General features: G+C 47.1%; 1 protein-coding gene across 1 annotated transcript in view; it reads left to right on the plus strand.

Moving 5' to 3' along the window:
• The window catches only part of exoc6b (exocyst complex component 6B), a 56,883-nt gene that overhangs the window by 25,763 nt on the left and 9,679 nt on the right, over nucleotides 1-21,441 (plus strand). Inside the window, exons 17-20 of the mRNA XM_068587768.1 lie at nucleotides 18-152; nucleotides 246-434; nucleotides 5,232-5,373; nucleotides 9,037-9,110. Of these exons, the coding sequence (XP_068443869.1) occupies nucleotides 18-152; nucleotides 246-434; nucleotides 5,232-5,373; nucleotides 9,037-9,110 (540 nt within the window). The remainder of the gene's footprint in view (nucleotides 1-17; nucleotides 153-245; nucleotides 435-5,231; nucleotides 5,374-9,036; nucleotides 9,111-21,441) is intronic.

The raw sequence follows: 21,441 nt of genomic DNA on the forward strand, positions 1-21,441 counted from the left end.
CTCTCGTTGGCGATTAGTTGGTGCAGGTGATCATCAACACCACCCACCTGGAGCAGAGCTGCCACTTCCTGGAGGAGTTCATCTCCAACATCACCAACGTGCCGCCCGACTCGGCGAACGCCACCAAACTGTACGGGACGTCCACCTTCAAGGTACGCCGACGCAGCGCTCGCTCTCTTCCTCGTGTTCTGCTTTATGAACGGATGAATTAAGCGCCCGCTCTGACCTCCTCGGCCTCCTCGCAGGACGCGCGCCACGCGGCCGAGGAGGAGATCTACACCAACCTGAACGCCAAGATCGACCAGTTCCTGCAGCTGGCAGACTACGATTGGATGGCGGCGGTGCCGGGAGGCGGAGCTTCAGGGGCCAGCGACTACCTGATGGACCTGATCGCCTTCCTGAACAGCACCTTCAGTGTGTTCACCAACCTGCCTGTTAGTACACACACACACACTGAGACACACAGAGAGACACACAGACACACACACACATAGAGACACACACACATGCACACACAAAGAGAGAGAAAGACACAGAGACACACACACACAGACACAGAGAGAGACACACACACACACACAGACAGACATGCACACACAGACATACATGCACACAGACAGACGCACACTGATGCACACACACTGAGACACACAGAGAGACACACAGACACACACACAAATAGAGACACACACACATGCACACACAAAGAGAGAGAGACACAGAGACACACACACACAGACACAGAGAGAGACACACACACACACACACACACACACACACACACACACACACACACACATATGCACACAGACAGACACGTGCACACACACACACAGACAGACATGCACACAAAGACAGACACGCACACTGATGCACACGCACACACACACACGCAGACAAGCACAGGCACAGACGTACACACGCGCAAACACACACAAAAGACACAGACGCACACTGGCAAGACATACCAATAATAAACAGTATTTATACGACACTTATCCTAACAATGTTGCAAACATAAACACACACCTGGAATGTGTGTGTTTCCATGTCCATTGTGTGCCATGACTACATACTCTAAGTGTGTGTGTGTGTGTGTGTTAATGTGCGTTACATAAGCTCCCCCACCAGCCTCGTTAGCGTGAGACCTCACAGCGCAGAACAATCTGCTTTGCTTGTTACGGCGTGGGCTTGTTACGGGTTAGATCGCTGACATGGGGCCCGGTAAGCTCCTTAAAGGTGAGCCGGCGGGTCAGCCGCACCGGATCACCCAGCGGCTCGGGCCGCTGACTCCACGGCCCGACCGCAGCGCTCCCTCCTGAGGCTCGTGGATGTGCTCATGATGTGCAACGGCATTTGATGTAGATAGAGGAGCCATTAGAGATACTAGAAGTAGGTCATGAGAACACCGTCAGGGAGCTTTTGCTTCGCCTGGTTCCTTTGGGCTGAAACCGAACCGATGCCGCTGAAACGGTGGCTCTTCATCTGCTTCATAGCGGACTCTGGTGCGGTTTAGATGCATCTATTTCAAGCGACATATCGACCCGTTTAAAGCCGTGTAACCTGTTTACTCTGTAGACAACGTGCGCGGGTGTTTTTCCCAGATTAAAAGGACGAAAGCCGTTCTCACTGCCGCGCTTGTGTCCGACTGCGAGCGTCCGAGGGGCTTTGGTAAAGTCCCGTCTCAACCTGTTATGCCATCTAACATGCGCTCGAAAAAATAAGAGTACATATATAACCACTTGGGGGTTCCCAAGGGTGTCATCTAGAACCACCCACAGTGGGTTCTACTAAAACCCTTTTATATTCTAGGTGGTCACCCAGAGCCCACACAGTTGTTTTTTTACCGATAACTCTTTAATTTTCCAAAGATTTTCATCTAGAACCCACCCGGGCTTCCACATGAAGACAAAAATCTGCCTTTTCAAAGTCCACTTTTGAACGTGGAACTCGTGGAACCGACCCACAATTTAAAAGTGTATCGATTCAAGCTTTCAAACGTGCTCAACAAAGCTGAAACCTCTGAAGGAGAACATTTAAAAAGTCTATATTTGGATCTTTAACTGCACTGAACTATGGAACCAACTCCTGAAGTCACACTGTCCAACACACACATGATCCCTGATCCCCCTCTGCAGTTTAAAGCATATGGCAAGTTCTCATTAAACTTACAGACACACACACACACACACAAGAGGGTTACCTTTAAGACGATTGTGCACACAGATTTGGTCAAAGCGGGTCACAAGGCCACAAGGCCACACACACAAGGTGGTCGAGCTAAGTGTTTTCCAGCACTTCTAAGAAGCTTTTCCTTCACCCCCACGAGGCCCGGACATGACCCCGTCACACACACTTTAACACACACACACACACACACACACACACACACAGGGCCTCCTAAGTAGATCAGATGCTATGGATCTAAAAGCTGGGTGGTATGACCCCGACATGAGAGCTGATCATATAAAAGAGCAGTGTGGCACGGAGATGAACTGGATACCGTTGAAAGAATAAAAAAAATACTTGAAGAGCTTCATGTTCTACTGCTGCTATGTGCTTGATGATGTAAAGTACAGCAATACACGTCATCACTTTAAATCTCAAAATACATAAACATCGTCAAGAAGATTGTGTAACTCAAGCTAACTTAACGTTAGCTTAAGCTACTGGTATTAGCTGTGTTCCTAAAACTTTAAAAAGGGCCCAAACTGCATAAACTAGTATTTTTACATGGTATTACTTTTACTTGCATTAATACGCCATAGATTTAGCGTCGCTCTCATTTAAACACATAAAGGACTCGTAATCAACAGTTTTAAAATACAAAAAGAATCAAAATGGATGCAGCAGAAGCAGAGATTGTCTTTATTGTCAACTATCACAGAAGAAAATGTTTAAAAGTGTTAAAAAAGGGAATGTTTGGCATTCATGCCTTTTTTAAAAAATGAATAAAAATGGAACAATGAATCCATAAAGAACTTAAAATAGCTCCCTCAGAGAAGATTGCAGGTGGAAGCCATGTTTTTATGAGCTGTAGACCCAATAACAACACGCTGGTTTTCCTGTTTTCCCCGCCAAAATAAATGTCCCGGTTTATGTTTCTCACCGTAGGGAACGCCGGTAGAGCACGCGACCTTACCGGTGAGTATCTGGGTCGTGAAGGTAACGCAGTGTCGTGTGTCGATCCCCCGACTGACCTTTTAACCTTCAACGTTGCCCCTTTAAAAAAAAATCCACCTGAGTGTTTTTCCTTTTTTTTTTTTACACCAAACCAGCACCAGCATGCGGTGTGACGCACGTTTGCCTGAATCCGTGTTCGTGTTCCTCCACCGGGGACGGAAATCCCACGACGGATGACTTTATCCATGTGTCGGCGATAGTTCAGAGACTTTTATTTGAAGTAGAACCACAGAAGAAGAGAGCATGTAGAAATATTTTACCACGTGAATATTTTACCACGGAGGCCGTGAGAGGACATAACTAATAACATAAATAGTTTTTTATCTTGAGTTCATGTCTAAAGAACATGTTCAAGACTATAAAATGTTCTCCTTCGCTAGACTTTCCTTCCTTTCTTTTCCTCACCTTTCTTCATCGTTAGCTTTCCTTCCTTTCTCCTTTCCTCACATTCCCTCTCTTTTACAATTTCTCGTATTTTCCTTTCCTTTCCTTCTCCTACGTTCCTCCCTCCTTTGTGCCTCAGGCTAATGGTTCCCAGTTGTGTGTGTGTGTGTGTGTTTGTGTTTGTGTGTGTGTGTGTGTGTGTGTGTGTGTGTGTGTGTGTGTGTGTGTGTGTGTGTGTGTTTTCAGGACATGTAAATAGAATTAGCCAATTTCACGCTCAATCTCACTCTATGATAATTGACCCCTGGGTCATGTGTGTGTGTGCGTGTTAGTGTGTGTGTGTGTGTGTGTGTGTGTGTGTGTGTGTGTGTGTGGACAGAGTTCAGAGTTCAGCATCATATTGGAGGATATCCGGCCACTCGTAGGTGTGTGTTTCTCGAACATATGTGCTTGCACATGTGCGCCGTGTGTGTGTGTGTGTGTGTGTGTGTGTGTGTGTATGTGTGTGTGTGCCTCCTGAGTGAACTCCTCCAGACGTTCCCGAGGTTCTGGGATCTCGTCGGTTCGATGAGATTCATCTCATCTGTCTGGAGAACAAACGCAGGAAATGATATTAAAGTGTGCCACTAAAATTAAAACCTGACTTTATTGTTACATTGTGTTGCCGGGCGGATTTCTCCGAACTCTAACAAACGGATGACCTAACAGGGATAATAAAGCACTTCATTTGTTCATTTCTTTGCATCGGCTGCTGGTTTTAATCCCATAATTTAACCTCACATCAGGTTGTAGGTCTTTGGAGCGGCACACGCTGGCGTTAAAACAAGATACCGGACTTTTTTTAAAGAGTAAATGCATGATTAAAGAGCCAATCTGTATAATTAATAGTTGTAACACACCTGCAGCTTCACAGCAACAGCTTTAAAGTCTTATTTTCTCTTTACACTTTTACCTTATGACCATTATGCATTGTTATATAGAGAGCTGAGATTATTCTACAATTATTGGTGTGAAACATGAGCATGTATCTGATACACAAGGGCCTTTTTTAAAGGGTGAATTTTAAGAAATTATGTAAAATCGAGGAAATAAATCACACAATTACACTTGATTTATACATTAGATTGTAGATTTATTCCTTTATTCTCTCTCTCCTTCACCTTGTTTTCATCTCCTTTCGTCACTCTGTTGGAATGCAGACGTTCGAGGTCAAGGCCACACAGACACACACACACACAGACACACACACACACACACACACACACACACACACACTCAATCAAGCCCACACAAACACATGTTTGGGTTCCTGTATTAATGCGTTGTCATGTACTTCCTCATCCGCTGCTTTTATTCCGATTATGCTACTTCATTATCCTGACCGCACCTGAACGCAGCGCGCTTGATTAACGCTCCGTGTGTGTGTGTGCGTGCGCGTGTGTGTGTGTGTGTGTGTGTGTGTGTGTGTGTGTGAACTCTGATTACCAGTGTGCGTGCCTGGTTGTCACTTTCCTTCAGTGTTTGTGCGGTTCATGAAAGGTTTTCGCTGATAAAGTCGGTGTGGAGAATAATGCGTCTCGTACACAGGAAGTGGCCTTTCTGGTTTGTTTAGAATGAAGAGAAGTCCTCACCTCTTCCTCCCCCCTCTCCCCTCCTCCCCTCAGGGCAAAGTGGCCCAGACGGCCTGCATGTCGGCCTGTAAACACATCTCCACCTCGCTGACGCAGCTGCTGCTGGACCCGGAGGTCCGGCAGGTCTCCATGGGCGCGCTGCACCAGCTCAACGCCGACGTCCAGGAGTGCGAGGGTGAGTTTGATTTATTTAAACCAGCGTACTTGAAAAGCATAGTTTGAGTTTGGTCACGTGACTGTCAGCAGAGCCGCTCATTGGCTTGAATTTAATGTTTATTCTACGCTGATTTATCTGGTTATTTATTTGTTATTTTGAATAAAATGTTCTTCGTTTCGGCTGCTTTCTGTCTGGCGGAAGAGCTCGTCATGTGGGATGCGTTCAAGGCCCGTCAGAAAGTTGAAAATTACCCAGAATGCCCCTTTTTTTTTAACCACTTTCAAGGGTTGTATAAAGAAAACATGCTTTTCAATCCCGTTGGTGGTATATATATATATTATATTATATAATATTACTAGCCTCCCCCCCTCCCTCTGCCCTTCATCAGTATTTCATTCACTGTGTCTTCACTCCTTTCCTCTGTTTTGTCCTTTACTCTCTCCTCCCGTCCTTCTTTACTTCCTTAAATTCACCCACATCTGTATTCTTTCCTTCACTATCGCGCACACACACACACACACACACACACACACACACACACACACACACACACACACACACACCCGTCCCCATCAGTTGCTTCTTTCAACACAAACTTGAGTGTAGTTTTGGTTTGAAAGTGCAGGGGGCGCTACGGGTCAACTGGTTACTGTTAGGGGGTTGTGGGTGGAGGAGGGGGGGGGGTGTAGGTTGTCACTTTCTCTCCTCTCATCTTCTCTTTTCCTTCCTTCATCCCCCCGTTCTTCTTTGTCCTCCCTCTTTGCATCCTTCTCCTCCTCCCTCCCCACTCTTTCCTTCATCTTTTATCCTCTCTCCTTATCCCTCCCTCCTCCCCCCTTCTCTTCTCCTCCTTCCCCTCCTCTCCTCGCTTGCTCGTTCTTCCCATCCATCCCTCTCTTCTTCCTTCACCTCCCTCTCCCCTCTCGCCCTCGGGTTTTTCTGGGACTTAAAGACACGGGGCGCCGGCAGATGAAGGAGGAATGAAAGGGTTCGAGGCGTCGCCGGCTCAGGGTTTACATGATCAAGGGTCTTACAGTCACAGGGCGGGTCGCACGGTGTGTGTGTGTCTGTGTGTGTGTGTGTGTGTGATGTGATGTGCGGTGACATGCGTGCAGTGCTGCGGGGAGGTTAGCAGGTCACAGAGTTACTTCTTCAGGACAGACGGAGGGAGACGAGGGTACAGGAGAGAGGAAGGAGACGAAGGAAAGAAGCGTTTGAGCGACGTGAATAATTAAGGAAAGGAGAAAGAAACCACACGACGGAGAGAACGAGGGATTATGTTGAAAGAAAAGGATGAATGGAGGAAAGGAAAAGAGGAAGCGGGGAGAGGAAAAGAACAAGGGATTAGAGGAAAGGAGAGAAGTTAAAAGTGCAAAGTGGAAGGATCGATTTAAGGGGGAGGAGGGAGGAGAGGAAGGAAGGAGGGGTAATGGGACGCTACCCAGTCTTTCTGTGTGTGTGTCTGTCTGCGTGTGTGTGTCTGTGTGTGTTTCTCTGCCCAGGTCTTTGATTTAAGAGGGAGAGATGGGAAGGGGGGAGTAAAGGAATAAGGAATAAAGGAGTAAAGGAATAAAACAGTGAAGGAATAGAGAGAAGTTACGCAGCGTTTCTAAAGAAGAAATGAAGAATGGAGTCTGGCGAGGAAAAAGGCGGAAAAGGGAGGAGAAGAATGAGAGATGAGAGCGGTGGATTAAGTTTAAGGAGGTGAAATGAGAAATGGAAGGAGAGAGAGAGAGAGAGAGAGAGAGACGAGTTCATGAACTAACGTACGGAGCGAGAGGAGGAACAAACCAAATGAAATGGTAAAAAGAGCAAGAAAGAAATGTCGGAGGAGCAAATCTCTTCCTCTGGAAAGAGAGAGAGATTAAAGGAGTGATGTGGAAGGATGGAGTCGAATGGGATGAAAGAGGTTGAGGGCAGAGGAAATGAGATTAAATGAAAGAGGTGTGGAATTAAAAAAAGGAGAAGAAAAGCACAGGATGGGTAGAGAAGGAAGCGAGGGCAGAGGAAAGGGCACAACATGGATGAGAGGAGGGATTAAAGGAGGTTGAATGGAGGAAGCGAGAGGGAGGAATTAGAGATTAAATAAAGAGAGGAATTTCAGGATTGTGTCGGATGAAAAGAGAGGGAGGGGAGATGAAATGGAGAGGAGGAGGAGGAAGACGAGGATCTGCAAATTTACAGGAACAAAACTATAAGTTATTGTGTGTGTGTTCTTCACATGATATTAATATTATAATTTGTGAATGAAAGTATATTTTAACATCCCCAAAACTGGAGTAGTAAAAAAAAAGCAACTAACATGGCTAAAAATTACAAATTTATGAATGAAATCATAAATAAAATGGCAAAAATAGGAAATCTTAATAAGATATCGTGGAGAAATTGACACGAATGTGACGTAAAAGTACAAATTAACACACTGATTGGAGCAATAAGTGAATAAAAAGCAAATAAGTGCCTCAAAAAGATAAAATTTGAAGAAAAAATATGAAATTAAAAGATTTTGTGGCCTTTTTTTAACCTGTTGACCCAAAGCAAAGTGGAAGTAGCGCTAAGCGGCTAACGCATGATGCTAGGTGGAGGAGGTGTGTGTGTGTGTGTGTGTGTCTGTGTGTGTGTCTCGGGGTCACTGAAGATGGCAGGCGTGTAATCAGTGCTGTGGTGTGTATGGCCGTGTGTGTGTGTGTGTGTGTGTGTGTGTGTGTGTGTGTGTCCCCGTCCCCGAGGTGAAAGAGATTAGCTACAGGCTCGCTCTCTCGCTCTCCTCGCGGCACTCCTCTTTTCTCTCGTTCCCTCGCTCAGAATACCAGTCGGCTTGTTTACGTGGGGCCGACTGACGCCAGGACCCCGGCTCGCACTCCGTACGACCCCGACACACACACACACACACACACACACACACACACTCAGTCACACACACATAGACTCACTCACACACACACACAGGCGTCACCCTGGGTTCAAAATCCAACAGAACTCAACTGTTCTCAAACATGCAGGAGAAGGAAGCCCTGTACAAACAACAAATAAACACACTCTCACACACACACACTCACACACACACTCTCGACAAGCCTACAAACTGTCACACACACACACACACACACACACACACACACACACATTCAGCAAGACAAATGCTTGAAAATCTCCACGCACACATTCAACACTGAAAAACCTTTCACACACACACACGCACACACTCACACACAGTCTTACACACTCACGCACACACACACACTCACGCTCAAACACACACACACACACACACACACACACTCAAACACACACACACTCTCAGCAAGACAAATGCTTGAAAATCTCCACGCACATATTCAACACAAACACTGCAAAACCTTTCTCACACACACACACACACACACACACACACACACACACACACACACACGCTCTCTTTCTCCCTTTCAACGGGACCCAGCGACATGACTCTAACACCCTCCCCCCTCCTCCCCCCTCCTCCTCCCCCAGGCTGTCATTTGTCTGCCAATCCATCCTGATGCATAGCGAATCCGACCAGGTCTTTTATTATTCCGTTTTTCACCCTCTCTCTCTCTCTCTCTCTCTCTCTCTCTCTCTCTCCCTCCCTCCCCCTCCCCCCTCTCTTCCCTCTCTCTCCGGGGGTGGACCGGGGGGGGGCGGGTTTGTATTTTCCCACAGGTTTTGCCAGAGCCGGCCCGGTCGCAGGCTTCCAGGGTGACACGTTGCTTCTGGCCTTCAGTGACTTGAGACAAGTAGGTCTTTGTCTCCCTCGTGGTCCTCTCTCCTTCCTCCTCTCTTCTTGTGTGTGTGTGTGTGTGTTTTCTTCCTCTCTCTCTCCGCTATCTTTTTTCTACCTCCTCCTCCCCCCTTGTCCTTTTCATCCTCCCTCTCTCACACACCCTCCCCCCCTCCTCCTCCTCGTCTTCCTCCCTCATTTGGTTTTCTGATTGTTTTGTTGTTGTGTTGTTTACTGACAGTCACCATGTCGTTCTCCTCCTTTGTTTGTCCACTTCCATCCCTCTTTTTCTCACCTTTTTCTTTTTTTAACTGCCTTTTAAAATTCTCACAATTCCCACATTCTTCTGCATGTTTCCTCCTCGGATTCTTGCTTCCTCGTCTTCCATATTTTAAAGTGTGCATCAGAAAACGGTTGCAAAAAAAGTGTGTTTTCAGTGTTTGTGTGACGCTGGAAGACTTTTCAAATATTCCCACTTCCTGTCTCAGGCGACCAGATTAAACATTTCAGATTTAATCTGAACAACATAAAGAAGAGGGGGAATAAGACTCTGAAGCCTCAGACGAAGCAAAACTTGTGTTTTCTGTCGGCAGATTGTTGAAAACTCTTTTCCTCTTTTCCTCCCAGAGAGAAATTCACATTATGATTAACAGAAAGACTGAAGACGGAGATACGATGTTTAAGATTCTTCTGCACCGGTTAACCGTCACTGTCTCCTTCACTGTCTCCTTACTTCACTTCTCCTTCACCGTCTCCTTCACCGTCTCCTTCACCGTCTCCTTCACTGTCTCCTTCACCGTCTCCTTAGTTTACCGTCTCCTTCACCGTCTCCTTCACCGTCTCCTTCACCGTCTCCTTCACTGTCTCCTTCACTGTCTCCTTCACCGTTTCCCTCCTTCACGTCTCCTTAGTTTACCGTCTCCTTAGTTTACCGTCTCCTTCACCGTCTCCTTCACCGTCTCCTTCCCGTCTTCTTCCTTCCCCGTCTCCTTCCTTCACCATCTCCTTCCCCGTCTCCTTCCTTCACCGTCTCCTTCCTTCCCCGTCTCCTTCACTGTCTCCTTCCCCGTCTCCTTCCTTCACCGTCTCCTTCCTTCACCGTCTCCTTCACTGTCTCCTTCCCCGTCTCCTTCCTTCATCGTCTCATGTGACGACGTTGTTGTGTTGACCTCTGTTGACCTTTTCCGTAGAAAGCAGGTGTTTCACATCCAAACACGCGGCCCGTGTCGCCTGCTGACTCAGCGTTTTTGCTCGTGCCGCTCCGACTCGTCTGTTTGGGGGACGATGAACTAAACTCAGAGTCAGATTGTGAGTGTTTTCCAGCTCGACTTCTCCACCAAATGCACCTAAACCTGACGGCTGCATCCTGCTCATGCGTTCAGGATGTGTTCTCCGTCTTTGTTGGTTCAATCCCGTTAGCTTAGCGTAGCTTGTTGCGCACTTTACTTCCTCACTTTACCTCCTTTCCTTGAGGTGTGTTGACTTGTAATCAGTCCAATCAAACACTTTTTATTACATTTTTTTAGCATTTTAAACCCCCTCACACCCTTTGGGCCGCCCCCGGGTCCACCGACCCGATGTTGAGAAACATCCCGGAGCAGGAAGCGTCCCGGCTGCGTGCCGGAGCGCCTCGTTTGCTCGAGGGGTCCTGGGAAAAGAACTGGACGTCTCCGCTGTGTGTTCAGGATGTTGGGCGGAGCGCGCGCTCGTGTGTGTGTCTGCTACTGTGTGTTTGTGCGTTGGCAGAGATGTGCGCCGTGTTTTCCATCGTTCGTGTGTGTGTGTGTGTGTGTGTGTGTGTGTGTGTGTGTTCTCTCTCCGGCGGCGACTTTTAGTGTGTCTGTCATCGTCGCTGAATGTGTGAAGCAGGGCGGAGAGCCCAATGCGAGTTGTTGTGTGGCTTTCTGGCTGCAGTGTGTGTACGCCTGTGTGTGTGTGTGTGTGTGTGTGTGTGTGTGCGCTTGTCGTCGTTGCTGTGAAAGTCTGGTCGAGTGTGTGTGTGTGTGTGTCCGTTTTGTGTGTCATCGCAGTGAATGTGTGAAACAGGGCGGAGAGCGAGTCGAAGTTGGTGTGTCCGCCTGCTCGTCTTTGATGCGTGTGTGTGTGTCTCGTAGTGTGTGTGTGTGTGTGTGTGTGTGTGTGTGTGTGTGTGCGTGACAGCGGATGACGGATGGGCCGGCAGGACGGAGCAGGGGACGATGAATGAGGTGACAGACAGAGACGGATAGCCCTTTATCCCTCCGTCACAATCCCTCTTTCTCTCTCCCTCTCTTCTCTTTCTCCGCCTGTCGGGATGATGTAGTGCCTCTTGTTCTCTCGCTCGGAGGAGAGGGAAGGGGGGAAGACGGGGAGGAGGAGAAAAATTTGATTCAACCCCGGCGTCGATGTTTACTTCGACCCTCCCTCCTCTTCGCTCCCACCGCTCCATCCTCCTCTTCTTCTTCTCCATCCTCCTCCCCTCCCTCTTTCTTTCGCCCGATCAGCATCGGTTGACTCCGCCGCTCCTGAAAGTTATTCAGCTCCTTTCGCTCTTTCACTTCCTTCTCTTTTCGACCTCCTCATCCATTGTTTTCTTCTTCTTCTTCTTCTACACGTCAAAAGAAGCGCTCCCTCCTTCCTTCCCCCTCTCCTGCCCCTCCCCCTCCCGCTTTCTGTGCGCACATCTGCCCGAGCGCATCTTTTCGTGACTTTCTTTCAGGTGATTTTTGTTCGACATGCTTTCATATATGAGCTCATTGATGCTTTCGTGTGTGTGTGTGTGTGTGCGTGTGCGCGTGTGTGTGACCCGCCGGTGAATGGCCGATAAATCACGTTGACGGGGCCGTTTGTTTTGCGGTCGGGTCCCGGTGTTCTGGAAGGATCCGGGGTCCTGGGACAGCGCCGAGACGGGAGTTCCCTGAGGACACACACAGACACACACACAGACACACACACTCTTAGATACTTGATGGACGCACACGACGCACACACAGGGAGGTGATCACACGGTTTGCGTCAATGTGATATCATTTTAGTGATATTTTAACGCTTAACAGGATTTTCCTGCTCTCTAACGTGATTTGAAACCCGGGAATGAAGAAGAACGAAGCCTCAACGTCAAGTTTTGGTCCTTTTCAATCGATCAATATATTAATATTAACTAATATAATAATATATTTAATGATTAAAACAGTTTTGGACTATCAATCGCTATGATTATCTCCACATAAAGTTTAGCAAAGAGGTCAACGTGTGCTCTATACACACTGGAACATATGAACTCTTTTACAGAGTGTGCGTGTGTGTGTGTGTGTGTGTGTGTGTGTCTGTGTGTCTGTGTGTCTCGAGTGGACGTGACTCTTACTCTTCCTCGTCTTCGAGATCTAAAAGCAGATCGTTTTCACTTTCACGTTGAACTATTTCAAACTGTCTGGAGAAAAGTCTTATCTGAGCTGTCAGACGCACCGCAATTGCTAAATAATTTGGGGAGCGTAGGAGGCCTGTGTGTGTGTGTGTGTGTGTGTGTGGGCAACGTGTGTGTGTAATATATGCGTGTGTCTGTGCAGTGTGTGTGTGTGTGTGTGTGTGTGTGTGTGTGTGTGCTCTCCTCAGGCTGCCCTTTTCCACAGATCCTATCATTCCTCCTATATTTAGAACATCCAGAAGTCTGTGGTTACTTCAAACCTTTGGCCGGCCCTCGTGTGTGTGTGTGTGTGTGTGTGTGTGTTTGTATCTGTGTGTGTGTGTGTGTGTGCGTGTGTGTTGCGGTGTGGCGTCCCCCCAGATAAACGCTTGCAACAGTAAAACTCCACTCATCCCGTTCTCTACTCGCTCCGACGGCCAGGCGCACATTCTTCCACCTTCGGCCCAGTTGTGTGTGTGTGTGTGTGTGTGTGTGTGTGTGTGTGTGTGTGTTTGTGTGTGTGTGTGTTGTCATTGATTGGGTTCATTCCTCTGGTCGACCACAGACAGTCAGATCCATCCATTCATCGCTCTTTCTCTCTTTCTTACGTCTTTTTCTTTCCTCAGCGTCTCCAGTTTATTGAACTTTTAACGGTTTGATTCTTTACTTCTCTTTCTTTTTCATCCCCTCTTCTTTCTTTACCTCCCCATAAGCATCTCTGTACTCTTCATCTTCCTTTCCTTTTCCTTTCCTCTCCCCTTTGAGAGTCTCTGCTCTTGCTTTCCTCATATTAACTTTTCCTCTTCTCTCTCCAGCACAGCTCAACCTCTTCTCTCCGTTCTTAGGAGACGTTTCTCCTCTTTTCTCTCCTCAACCTCTCCGCTTCACTCTTCAACTTCTATCCACATCTCCTCTTCGCACTCCCATCTTCCTCTCTTGTTTCCTTTCCTATTCATCTCCCCTTTTCTCTGAAGTCTCCTCTCTGAATTTTCTTGACTCCTCCCCTCTTTTCTCTTCTTTAGTTCCCCTCTTTACTTTTCATCTTCCTTCTATAAAGCACTCTCCTCCCCCTCTCTCTCCTCCGCCTCTCTCCTCCTTTCTTCTCCTCCTCTCTCCCCTCTTCTCCTCTCCTTCTCTTATCTCTCCTCATCCTTTCTCCTCTCCTCCTTCCACTTCTCCTCTTTACTTCTCCTCCTCCTTCCATCCTCCTCTCCTTCCTTTCCTTATTTTATTCCTTTCTTTCATTTCTTTACATTGCCTTTAACTCCATCTATTCTCATCCTCTCTTCTGTCTCTCTCTTCCTTCATCTTGTCATCCCTCCATTTACCTTCTTTCTCTTTATTTCTTCTCATCTTCTCGTCCTCTTCACACACTTCCATCCCAAAGTCAATCTCTCTCTCCATCTCACGTTCACTCAAACCACTTTCCCTTTGTAACACACACACACACACACACACACGTTTGCTGTCTGCTCTCCATCTGGTGTGTGTGTGTGTGTGTGTGTGTCCCAACCATTACCTCACAAGGCTTCCCTCTGCCTCTCCAAAAGCAACATGTCACAGCATGACAACTGCTCCCCTCATCCTGACCGTGTGTGTGTGTGTGTGTGTGTGTGTGTGTGTGTGTGTAATAGACAGGCTAAGGGATGGGAGGGGGCCCTGCGGGGGAGGAAACCTCCATCTCACCTCCTCGTAAACCAGACTAACGAGGCAGCGGGAGGGAGAGGCGGACGAGGTCGTGTTTTAGGGAAGAGCGAACGCGTCGGTGTGAAATGCCTCAATGATTTTTCCTTTATTAAGACTTTATTATATTGAACCTTCTTGACACTTTCAGGAGCGCTACTGAGTCCTAGCATCAAAGGAAGGAAGCGACAGAGAGACGGAGGATTCGTGTTCCCGCGTAGATCTCTGATTAGTCCCAGTGGTGAAGAGTTCACAGTGACATCGTTTTCAGCCCAGAAAGAGCTCCCTCTCTTCAAAATAGATTGAAAAAGTCACAAAGTGTGAAGCCATCCTCCGTCTTAAGTTACAGTTCAAGCCCCGAGACCCTTCAGAACCAATATACCAAGTGCGACACTGACGTCTTTTAATTTGTTCATTCTCGGAGTAAAAACATGCGCTTCTGTTGAATGACATGCAGGGAGTCTTCGCAGGAGATCATCCCTCAAAGATTAGATTGTTTTGCGATTAAAAAACCCCTTCATTGTTCTTTATTTTGAGGATGTTGGGTTTTCTGCGGCCTCCTCGCTCTCGTGCACCTGCCAGAGTTCTGCTTCCTGTCTTTTAAATGAGGACGAATGAGGGAAGTTAACTTCAGCTACCGCGACGCGCGCGAGGCCGGCGGCGTGATTTATTTTCCCTTCGGGGTTTCGGTGCAGAGTCGGTCTTTAGCCGGGTCGCCCTGAAATGCACACCCACGTGTGGGGGAGGAGGGAGAGGAGTGATGATGAGGGAGAGGGGGAGGAGAAAGTGAAGGGTTAGGAGGAGGGCAGACGGAGGTGAAGACGAGGACAGGAGGAGGTCAGGAAGGTAGCGGAGGGAATGGCGGTGGACGGAAAGAGGCCGAGAATGAAGGAAGAAAAGTTGATACGGGAAAAGGCCGGAGTGAATTTAAAGTAAGATGATGGATAAAGGAGGACGAGGGGGAGGCAGGGAAGGATGGATGGAGGGAGGGAGAGAGGGAGAGAGTGTGTTCCAGTCCGATTCTGAACTCTCCGAGAGAGAAAGCGAGACATGAATGCGTGAAAATGTTGACTGAGCGGAGCAAAAAGCGAAGGATGTCGGGTGAAAGAGTGCAGTCAGGTGAAAGTGATACGGCTGGTGAAATGGACGCACATGGTGGTCCCTCGCTTTCCTCCTCCCATGTCTCTCTACCTCTCTCTCCCCATCTCTCTCTCTCTCTCTCTCCTCGGGAGGCTGACACTTCCCTTCATCCCGTTTGACCGCTCACAGAAGGGGGGATGAATAGCGGGGGTGAGAGAGCGGGATGAGCGGAGAAGAAAGAGGCTGGAAGGGAGGATGAGCAGCAGACGGACATCTAAATGCTCGCCCGCCGATCTATTGGAAGAGCGGGGGAGAGAGAAAGTTGTTTTTCATTGAACTCTGGAAGTGTAGCAGCAGCTGAGTGGCGGTGATGTACTCAGCTGTGTGTGTGTGTGTGTGTGTGTGTGTGTGTGTTAGCGTTAGCCGTTAGCCTAGCATTCAAAACACAAAGAAAAGAGCAGAAACGTTCCCCCGTCCGCTGCGTCTCTTGGTCGCACTCAGCTGTGTTATCGCTGCAGCTGAGACGGGCGACTGCAAACGCCAAGCGGGGTGTGTGTGTGTGTGTGTGTGTGTGTGTATACATACATGTGTGTGCTGCAGCAGAATGCACACACACACTCGCTAAAGGAATGCTCGACCCGTCTCACCGTCCTCCCGGCGGGGAGGATGACAAACAATGTAGTTGAGGGAAAGGGAGACAAACGGTTGTCGCTGAACTTTCTCATTCCAGTAACGTTTATAGATTGAACTGGCCCCTCCCCCTCCCATATTCTCCTCTACCTCTCATTCCTCCTCTTCCTCCTCTTCGAGTGTGATTACCGGTGTCGGTGCCGGCGGCTCGATTCCCGTCGTCAGCGTCAGACCTCCAGGACGCGCTGATCTGATCCCACGCACACGTTCTTCCACAAGCGCTGTTTACCGGCTACAGACAGCCCCCACACACACCTGTCCTCGCCACACACACACACATGTATGTTTCCCTTCCTCTGTGTGTGTGAGTGATATACACACACTCACACACACACACACACACACAGCGTGTGGTGTAATGAAGCGGTCAGCGATCCTGCTGCGCTCAAGATAACGCTGCAAAAATAGTCGCTGCTCGAAATGTGAGCTATTATTTCTGTGTGTGTGTGTGTGTGTGTGTGTGTGTGTGTGTGTGTGTGTGTGTGTGTGTGTGTGTTTCTCGGCCTCTGTCTCAACTTCCTGTCCCGTCTGTGGCCGGTCCTTATCGCCGTGACAACAGGTCATGCTGTGGTCACGGCAACAGAGCGGACGCGGTGGGAAGACGAGGTTCCTCTGCTGCCGAGCAGCGAGGTCAAGTCGAGGTTCACTCACACACACACACACACACACACACACTCTCCGTGACCGTGCGCTGACCGGGTCGGGTCATTGTTCTGCGTTATCAGTCTTGACCTCTCAGTCAGTCAGACCCACATCTACACCCCTTCCTGTGTGTGTGTGTGTGTGTGTGTGTGTGTGTGTGTGTGTGTGTGTGTGTGTGTGTGAGTGTGTGTGTGTGTGTGAGTGTGTGTGTGTGTGTGTGTGTGTGTGTGCGCGGTCATTCCGTGGTCAAACCAGAAAGTTGAGCGCTCTCACCTTTCAAACTCTTTCCTGTTTTGTGGTCGTCGGGGAGAAAGAGTGATGTGAAATGTTGTGAAACTGTTTTCTGTGTCTGCAGATTTTTTTATTTTTTTATTTTTTTACTCGTGCGGTTAAATAAACAGTTTAGGGGCCACAGATGTTTTTGAATTTGTACTTGTCGTCTTGCGGGTCTTAACCTTTTCTTTTGGCTCGTGACCCTTTTAAAGCAAAACACAAAGAAGTGAAGAAACATCGTTTAATTCTGGTCTTTTAAAAGGAGGAGGGGAAACTTTAAAGGGACAGTACACCTTAAAATCATGAAACAAGGTCTGTGGATTACGATTCATGATTTCTGGAAAGAGACGTGGCCGTACATACCGTGGAAAGTCGTCATTTCTATCTGTGAAATTTGAAGATAATCAATAAATATCTCAGCAGGTAAGAGGACCGATGCTTCTACTGCTGATTTTTGGGGGGCGTACTGTCCCTTTAAGTTGTAAAACCCAGTTTTTAAGTGTGGCGGAGACTTTTATTGATTTTAAAACGTGCTCATAAAGCTCCGACCTCAATCGAGTTACAAAATAAAGGAACTGAACCCCCATTAAAATGTTGTTTAATCCCCCAAAATGACAGATTTAATCTAATTAGCCAAAGGAATTTTAATCAGAATCAACCGGCAGCGGTTTGGAGCTTTTTTTTTAACCAAAAGTGGAAGTTTGAGAACCCAAAATGAACTCCTGGCCCAGAATTAACCTCTTAAAGAAGAGAAAAGTGTCTGGTCCTGAAATTGTGGCTGAAGCCAAATTGACTTCTTCTTCTTCTTCTTCTCTTTTTTTTAAAGTGGCTGAATCTAAATTGAGCTCCTAAGAGCCTCAGTTTCTCCAGCGCTTGTTTGTTTTGGAGTCTTCCGTCTTTATTTGCTTTATCAGCGCCGCTCCCAGCAGGCCTCTCTTCAGCCTGCACTCGTTTATCGCCTCGCTCACTCCTTCCTCCTCCTCCTCCTCCTCCTCCGTAACATCTAGTTACCCTCCGCCTGACCTCCTTCGCTCCCTCCTTTCCCTTTTTCTTCCTGCAGTCCTGTAATATTTCCCCAATCATTCTTTTTGAGTTTTCTCTCCTCTCTCTCTCTCTCTCCTCTCCCTCTCTCCGTCTATGCCTCTCGCCCGCCCTCTCTCCATCTGTGCAGTGTCTAATTGACAGCGCAGACCCCTGGTTGAACCAGCAGCACTCTCCTCCACGCTTTTTTTTTGGTATTTTTCTTGTTCCACTCCATTTCAGTCCTGTCACTTTCTTTTTTTTTTAAGGGGTCGCACAACTTTTCTGTCACTACTGAGGAAGAGAGAGAGGAGAGAGAGAAGGATGAAAGTCAGCAGAAGAAAGAAGTTAAGTTAGTGATGAATTCATCGAATATATCTTAACTCGTAACGAGCTTATCGAGTGTTCATCTTCCTGAGGCACAGATAGTGAACATGAATATAGAGGAGAGGATGCACAGGGGAGGAAGGAAGGGATGGAAACAAGGAGGGAAGTTGACTTGGAGAGGAGAAGGGAGGGAGGAGGTCAGATGGAGAGAAAGGGGAGGGATGAAGGATGGAGTGAAGTGTAGTTGGAGAGAAGGAAGAAGGGATGGGGATAGGAGTTCAGATGGAGAGGGAGAGAAAGGAGGGATGAAGGATGGAAGGGAAGGAGTGAAGTGTACTTGGAGAGGAGGAAGAAGGGAGGATACTGTAAGGATTCAAACCTCCTCGTGTACAAAAAGAGATGAATGAGATTGTTTTCCACGCCGGCGTTTTCAATGGCGTCCTGTGTGTGTTGGTCTTTTTTGTGCGTTCGCACTTCCTGGTTCGTGATCAGGTGACTCGTGATGAGACGAGATGATGTCATGTGACGCTACGATAGCGCCGAGCGCTACGTGAGGACGCTCCTGCCGTCGGCTGGTGCGACTCTGCGGCCGCCTCGCTGTTAGCAGCTCAGTACGTGTGTGTCTGTGTGTGTGTGTGTGTGTGTGTGTGTGTGTGTGTGCTCACTGGCTGCAGGCGGACACAAAAAGATGCTTCTGGTTTTAATTTAATATTTTTTGTGGGGCCTCCGCTGAGGGAGAGAAATGAGCTCCCGGTTGTGAGGCGATAACATCCGAGCTCTCCATTCCAGTACGAGATGGAGCGATAGAGCCGGAGCTGTGTGTGTGTGTGTGTGTGTGCGTGTGTGTGTGTGTGCGTGTGTGTGTGTGTGTGTGTGTGTTAGTTTGAAACAACTTTGAGGACGCTGGAGATGACCGTCGGCTTATTGGTTGAAGCGCTGAGCAGCAGAAGATAACCTCTGGGTTTGACCTTTTGACCTCTGGCTGGTGACGGGTTAAGAGCTTCGGGGTTAAGTGTAAAAGCTTTTTATCTGACGGCGTCCTCGTGTGAGCGAGAGACGCAGCGACGTCACACACATTCACTCTGGTTTGTCCTAATGTCAAGAAACAAGTGACAAACTGTTAATATATAAAATAATTATGTTTTATATATATATACATATATATATATATAATTATATATATATATATATATATATATATATATATATATAATTAAGCATGTATAATTATATATATTTTAATATATATTTATATATATGTAATTATAAATATATTTTAATATATAATGGAACTATATAATAAAAACATAATAAAAATATATAATGAAATATACATTTAAATATATAATAAAAATATATAGTACAAATATATATTTAAATATAAAAGGCTTTTTCTGAACCTTGAGATAGATAGATATATAAAAATACTTTGATCAGATGTAGAGCTGCAACGATTGTTTGTTTAATGAATTATTGAATTATTGGGTCGGCTTCAACAATTCCTCAAAGTACTGAGAACAATATTTACTCTTCCTGAAGGAGGAAGCGCTGCATCTCGTCTGCACCTGATGAGCCGTCTGCTTCCTGCTCTCGTTGACCTCTGACCTCTGGCCTCATGAAGCCAGCGGGACACTGATGGGCACGTGTCACAATCTGGACGTAAGAAACGTCTCCGGTGACCTTTGAACCCCCGAGAGGCACAGAGGAGAAACAAAGATGTAGATTGTGTTGAGAGGAGGAGGAGGAAGGAGAGAGACGACAGACACGTCTCCTGATGAAAGCTGGAGAACTTTCTCTGCTGCAGACGTGATTGACAGCTGTCAGAGGCCTCTGTGTGCGACCTTTGAACTCTGACGGAGCGATGAGTGATGGAGGACAGGGTGTGTGTGTGTGTGTGTGTGTGGCAGTCGGGAGCACTTTTATCTGTTTTGCGTGACCTTTAGTGACCTTTAAAGGTCGACGTTCGGCCTGGAGTCAACGAGTGATTAAGACACAACCACACAGGGACAATAAAAACTCAAAAATGCTAAATTTCGTTCATTTTTGCTGTTAAAATGCTAAAATAAACTATAATTTAATAACCATATAATGCATTTTAACAGATTATTCTTGCACACATTATACATTTGTATATACTTTATGAAGTACTTGTCGTAATAATATAGTTTAAAAACTAGATATTTACATTAACAAACATTGTTTAAATGGCTATTATAAAGATGATGATTATAATATAATATTAAATGGTAAATAAATACTTTTATTTAGCATCTATTCACATTATTTACAAATCGTTTGGTAATAATAACAAATAGGTAATATAGTATATTCAGTGTAATAACGTGTATATATAAAGTCATTCATATGACCCAAACTAATGCTAAGCTAGCATACATGACAGCATGTTTTAATCAATGTTAAAACCACATGAACGTGTCATAACGGTGTTGGTATGAAGCTCTGTGGACTGAAGAGTCGTCTGTTTCCACAGAGGACGATAAGGCGCAAGACGTTTGATTGACAGCTGCCAAAATGGCTCCTAGAAGTCAGACCGGCTCCCTGCTGTCGGTGACCTTTGACCTCTCGGCTGTCTGAACTCTGAGACGATGATGGAGTGAAGAAGAGGAGTTACTTCAAACCCTAAAGTCACATTTCCCCCTCTGCCTCAGAGGCCAGCGCTCTCTCTCTCCGGGACGTTGCGTAATCGCAACCTGTGAGCCGTGAACATGATGCATTCTGGGTAACCCCGACAGGTCGGTCATTAGGAACGAGGACGCGGCGACTCCCCCGACGGGCCCAAAGAAATAAACCCTGCACGCAGCCGGAAAACCCATTAACAAGCCTGAACACTGAGGGAGGGAGGGAGGGAGGGAGGAGAGGAGGAGAGATATGGATGCAGAGGTGAAGAAAGAAGGGATGGAAACAAGGAGTAAAGTTGACTTTAAGAGGAGAAAGAAGGGAGGAGGAAAGGAGGTATTAAGGAAGGAGTGAAGTGGACTTGTAGAGAAGGAAGAAGGGATAGGAGTTCAGATGGAGAGGGTGAGAAAGGAGGGATGAAGGATGGAAGAAGTGAAGTTGACTTGAAGAGGAAGGAGGGAGGAGAAGAGAAAGGAGGGAGAGGAAGAGAAAGGAGGGATGAAGGAGTAAAGTTGACTTGGAGAGGAGGATAGGAGGGAGAGAATAATAAGGAGGTAAAAAAGAGAGGGAAGAGATGAAGAAGAGGGCGAAGAAAGTGAATTGGAGCCGGATG

This window comes from Clinocottus analis, unplaced genomic scaffold (assembly GCF_023055335.1).
Source record: "Clinocottus analis isolate CAN_PGR_092001 unplaced genomic scaffold, fCliAna1.0.p SCAF_21, whole genome shotgun sequence".
Taxonomy (NCBI): domain Eukaryota; kingdom Metazoa; phylum Chordata; class Actinopteri; order Perciformes; family Cottidae; genus Clinocottus; species Clinocottus analis.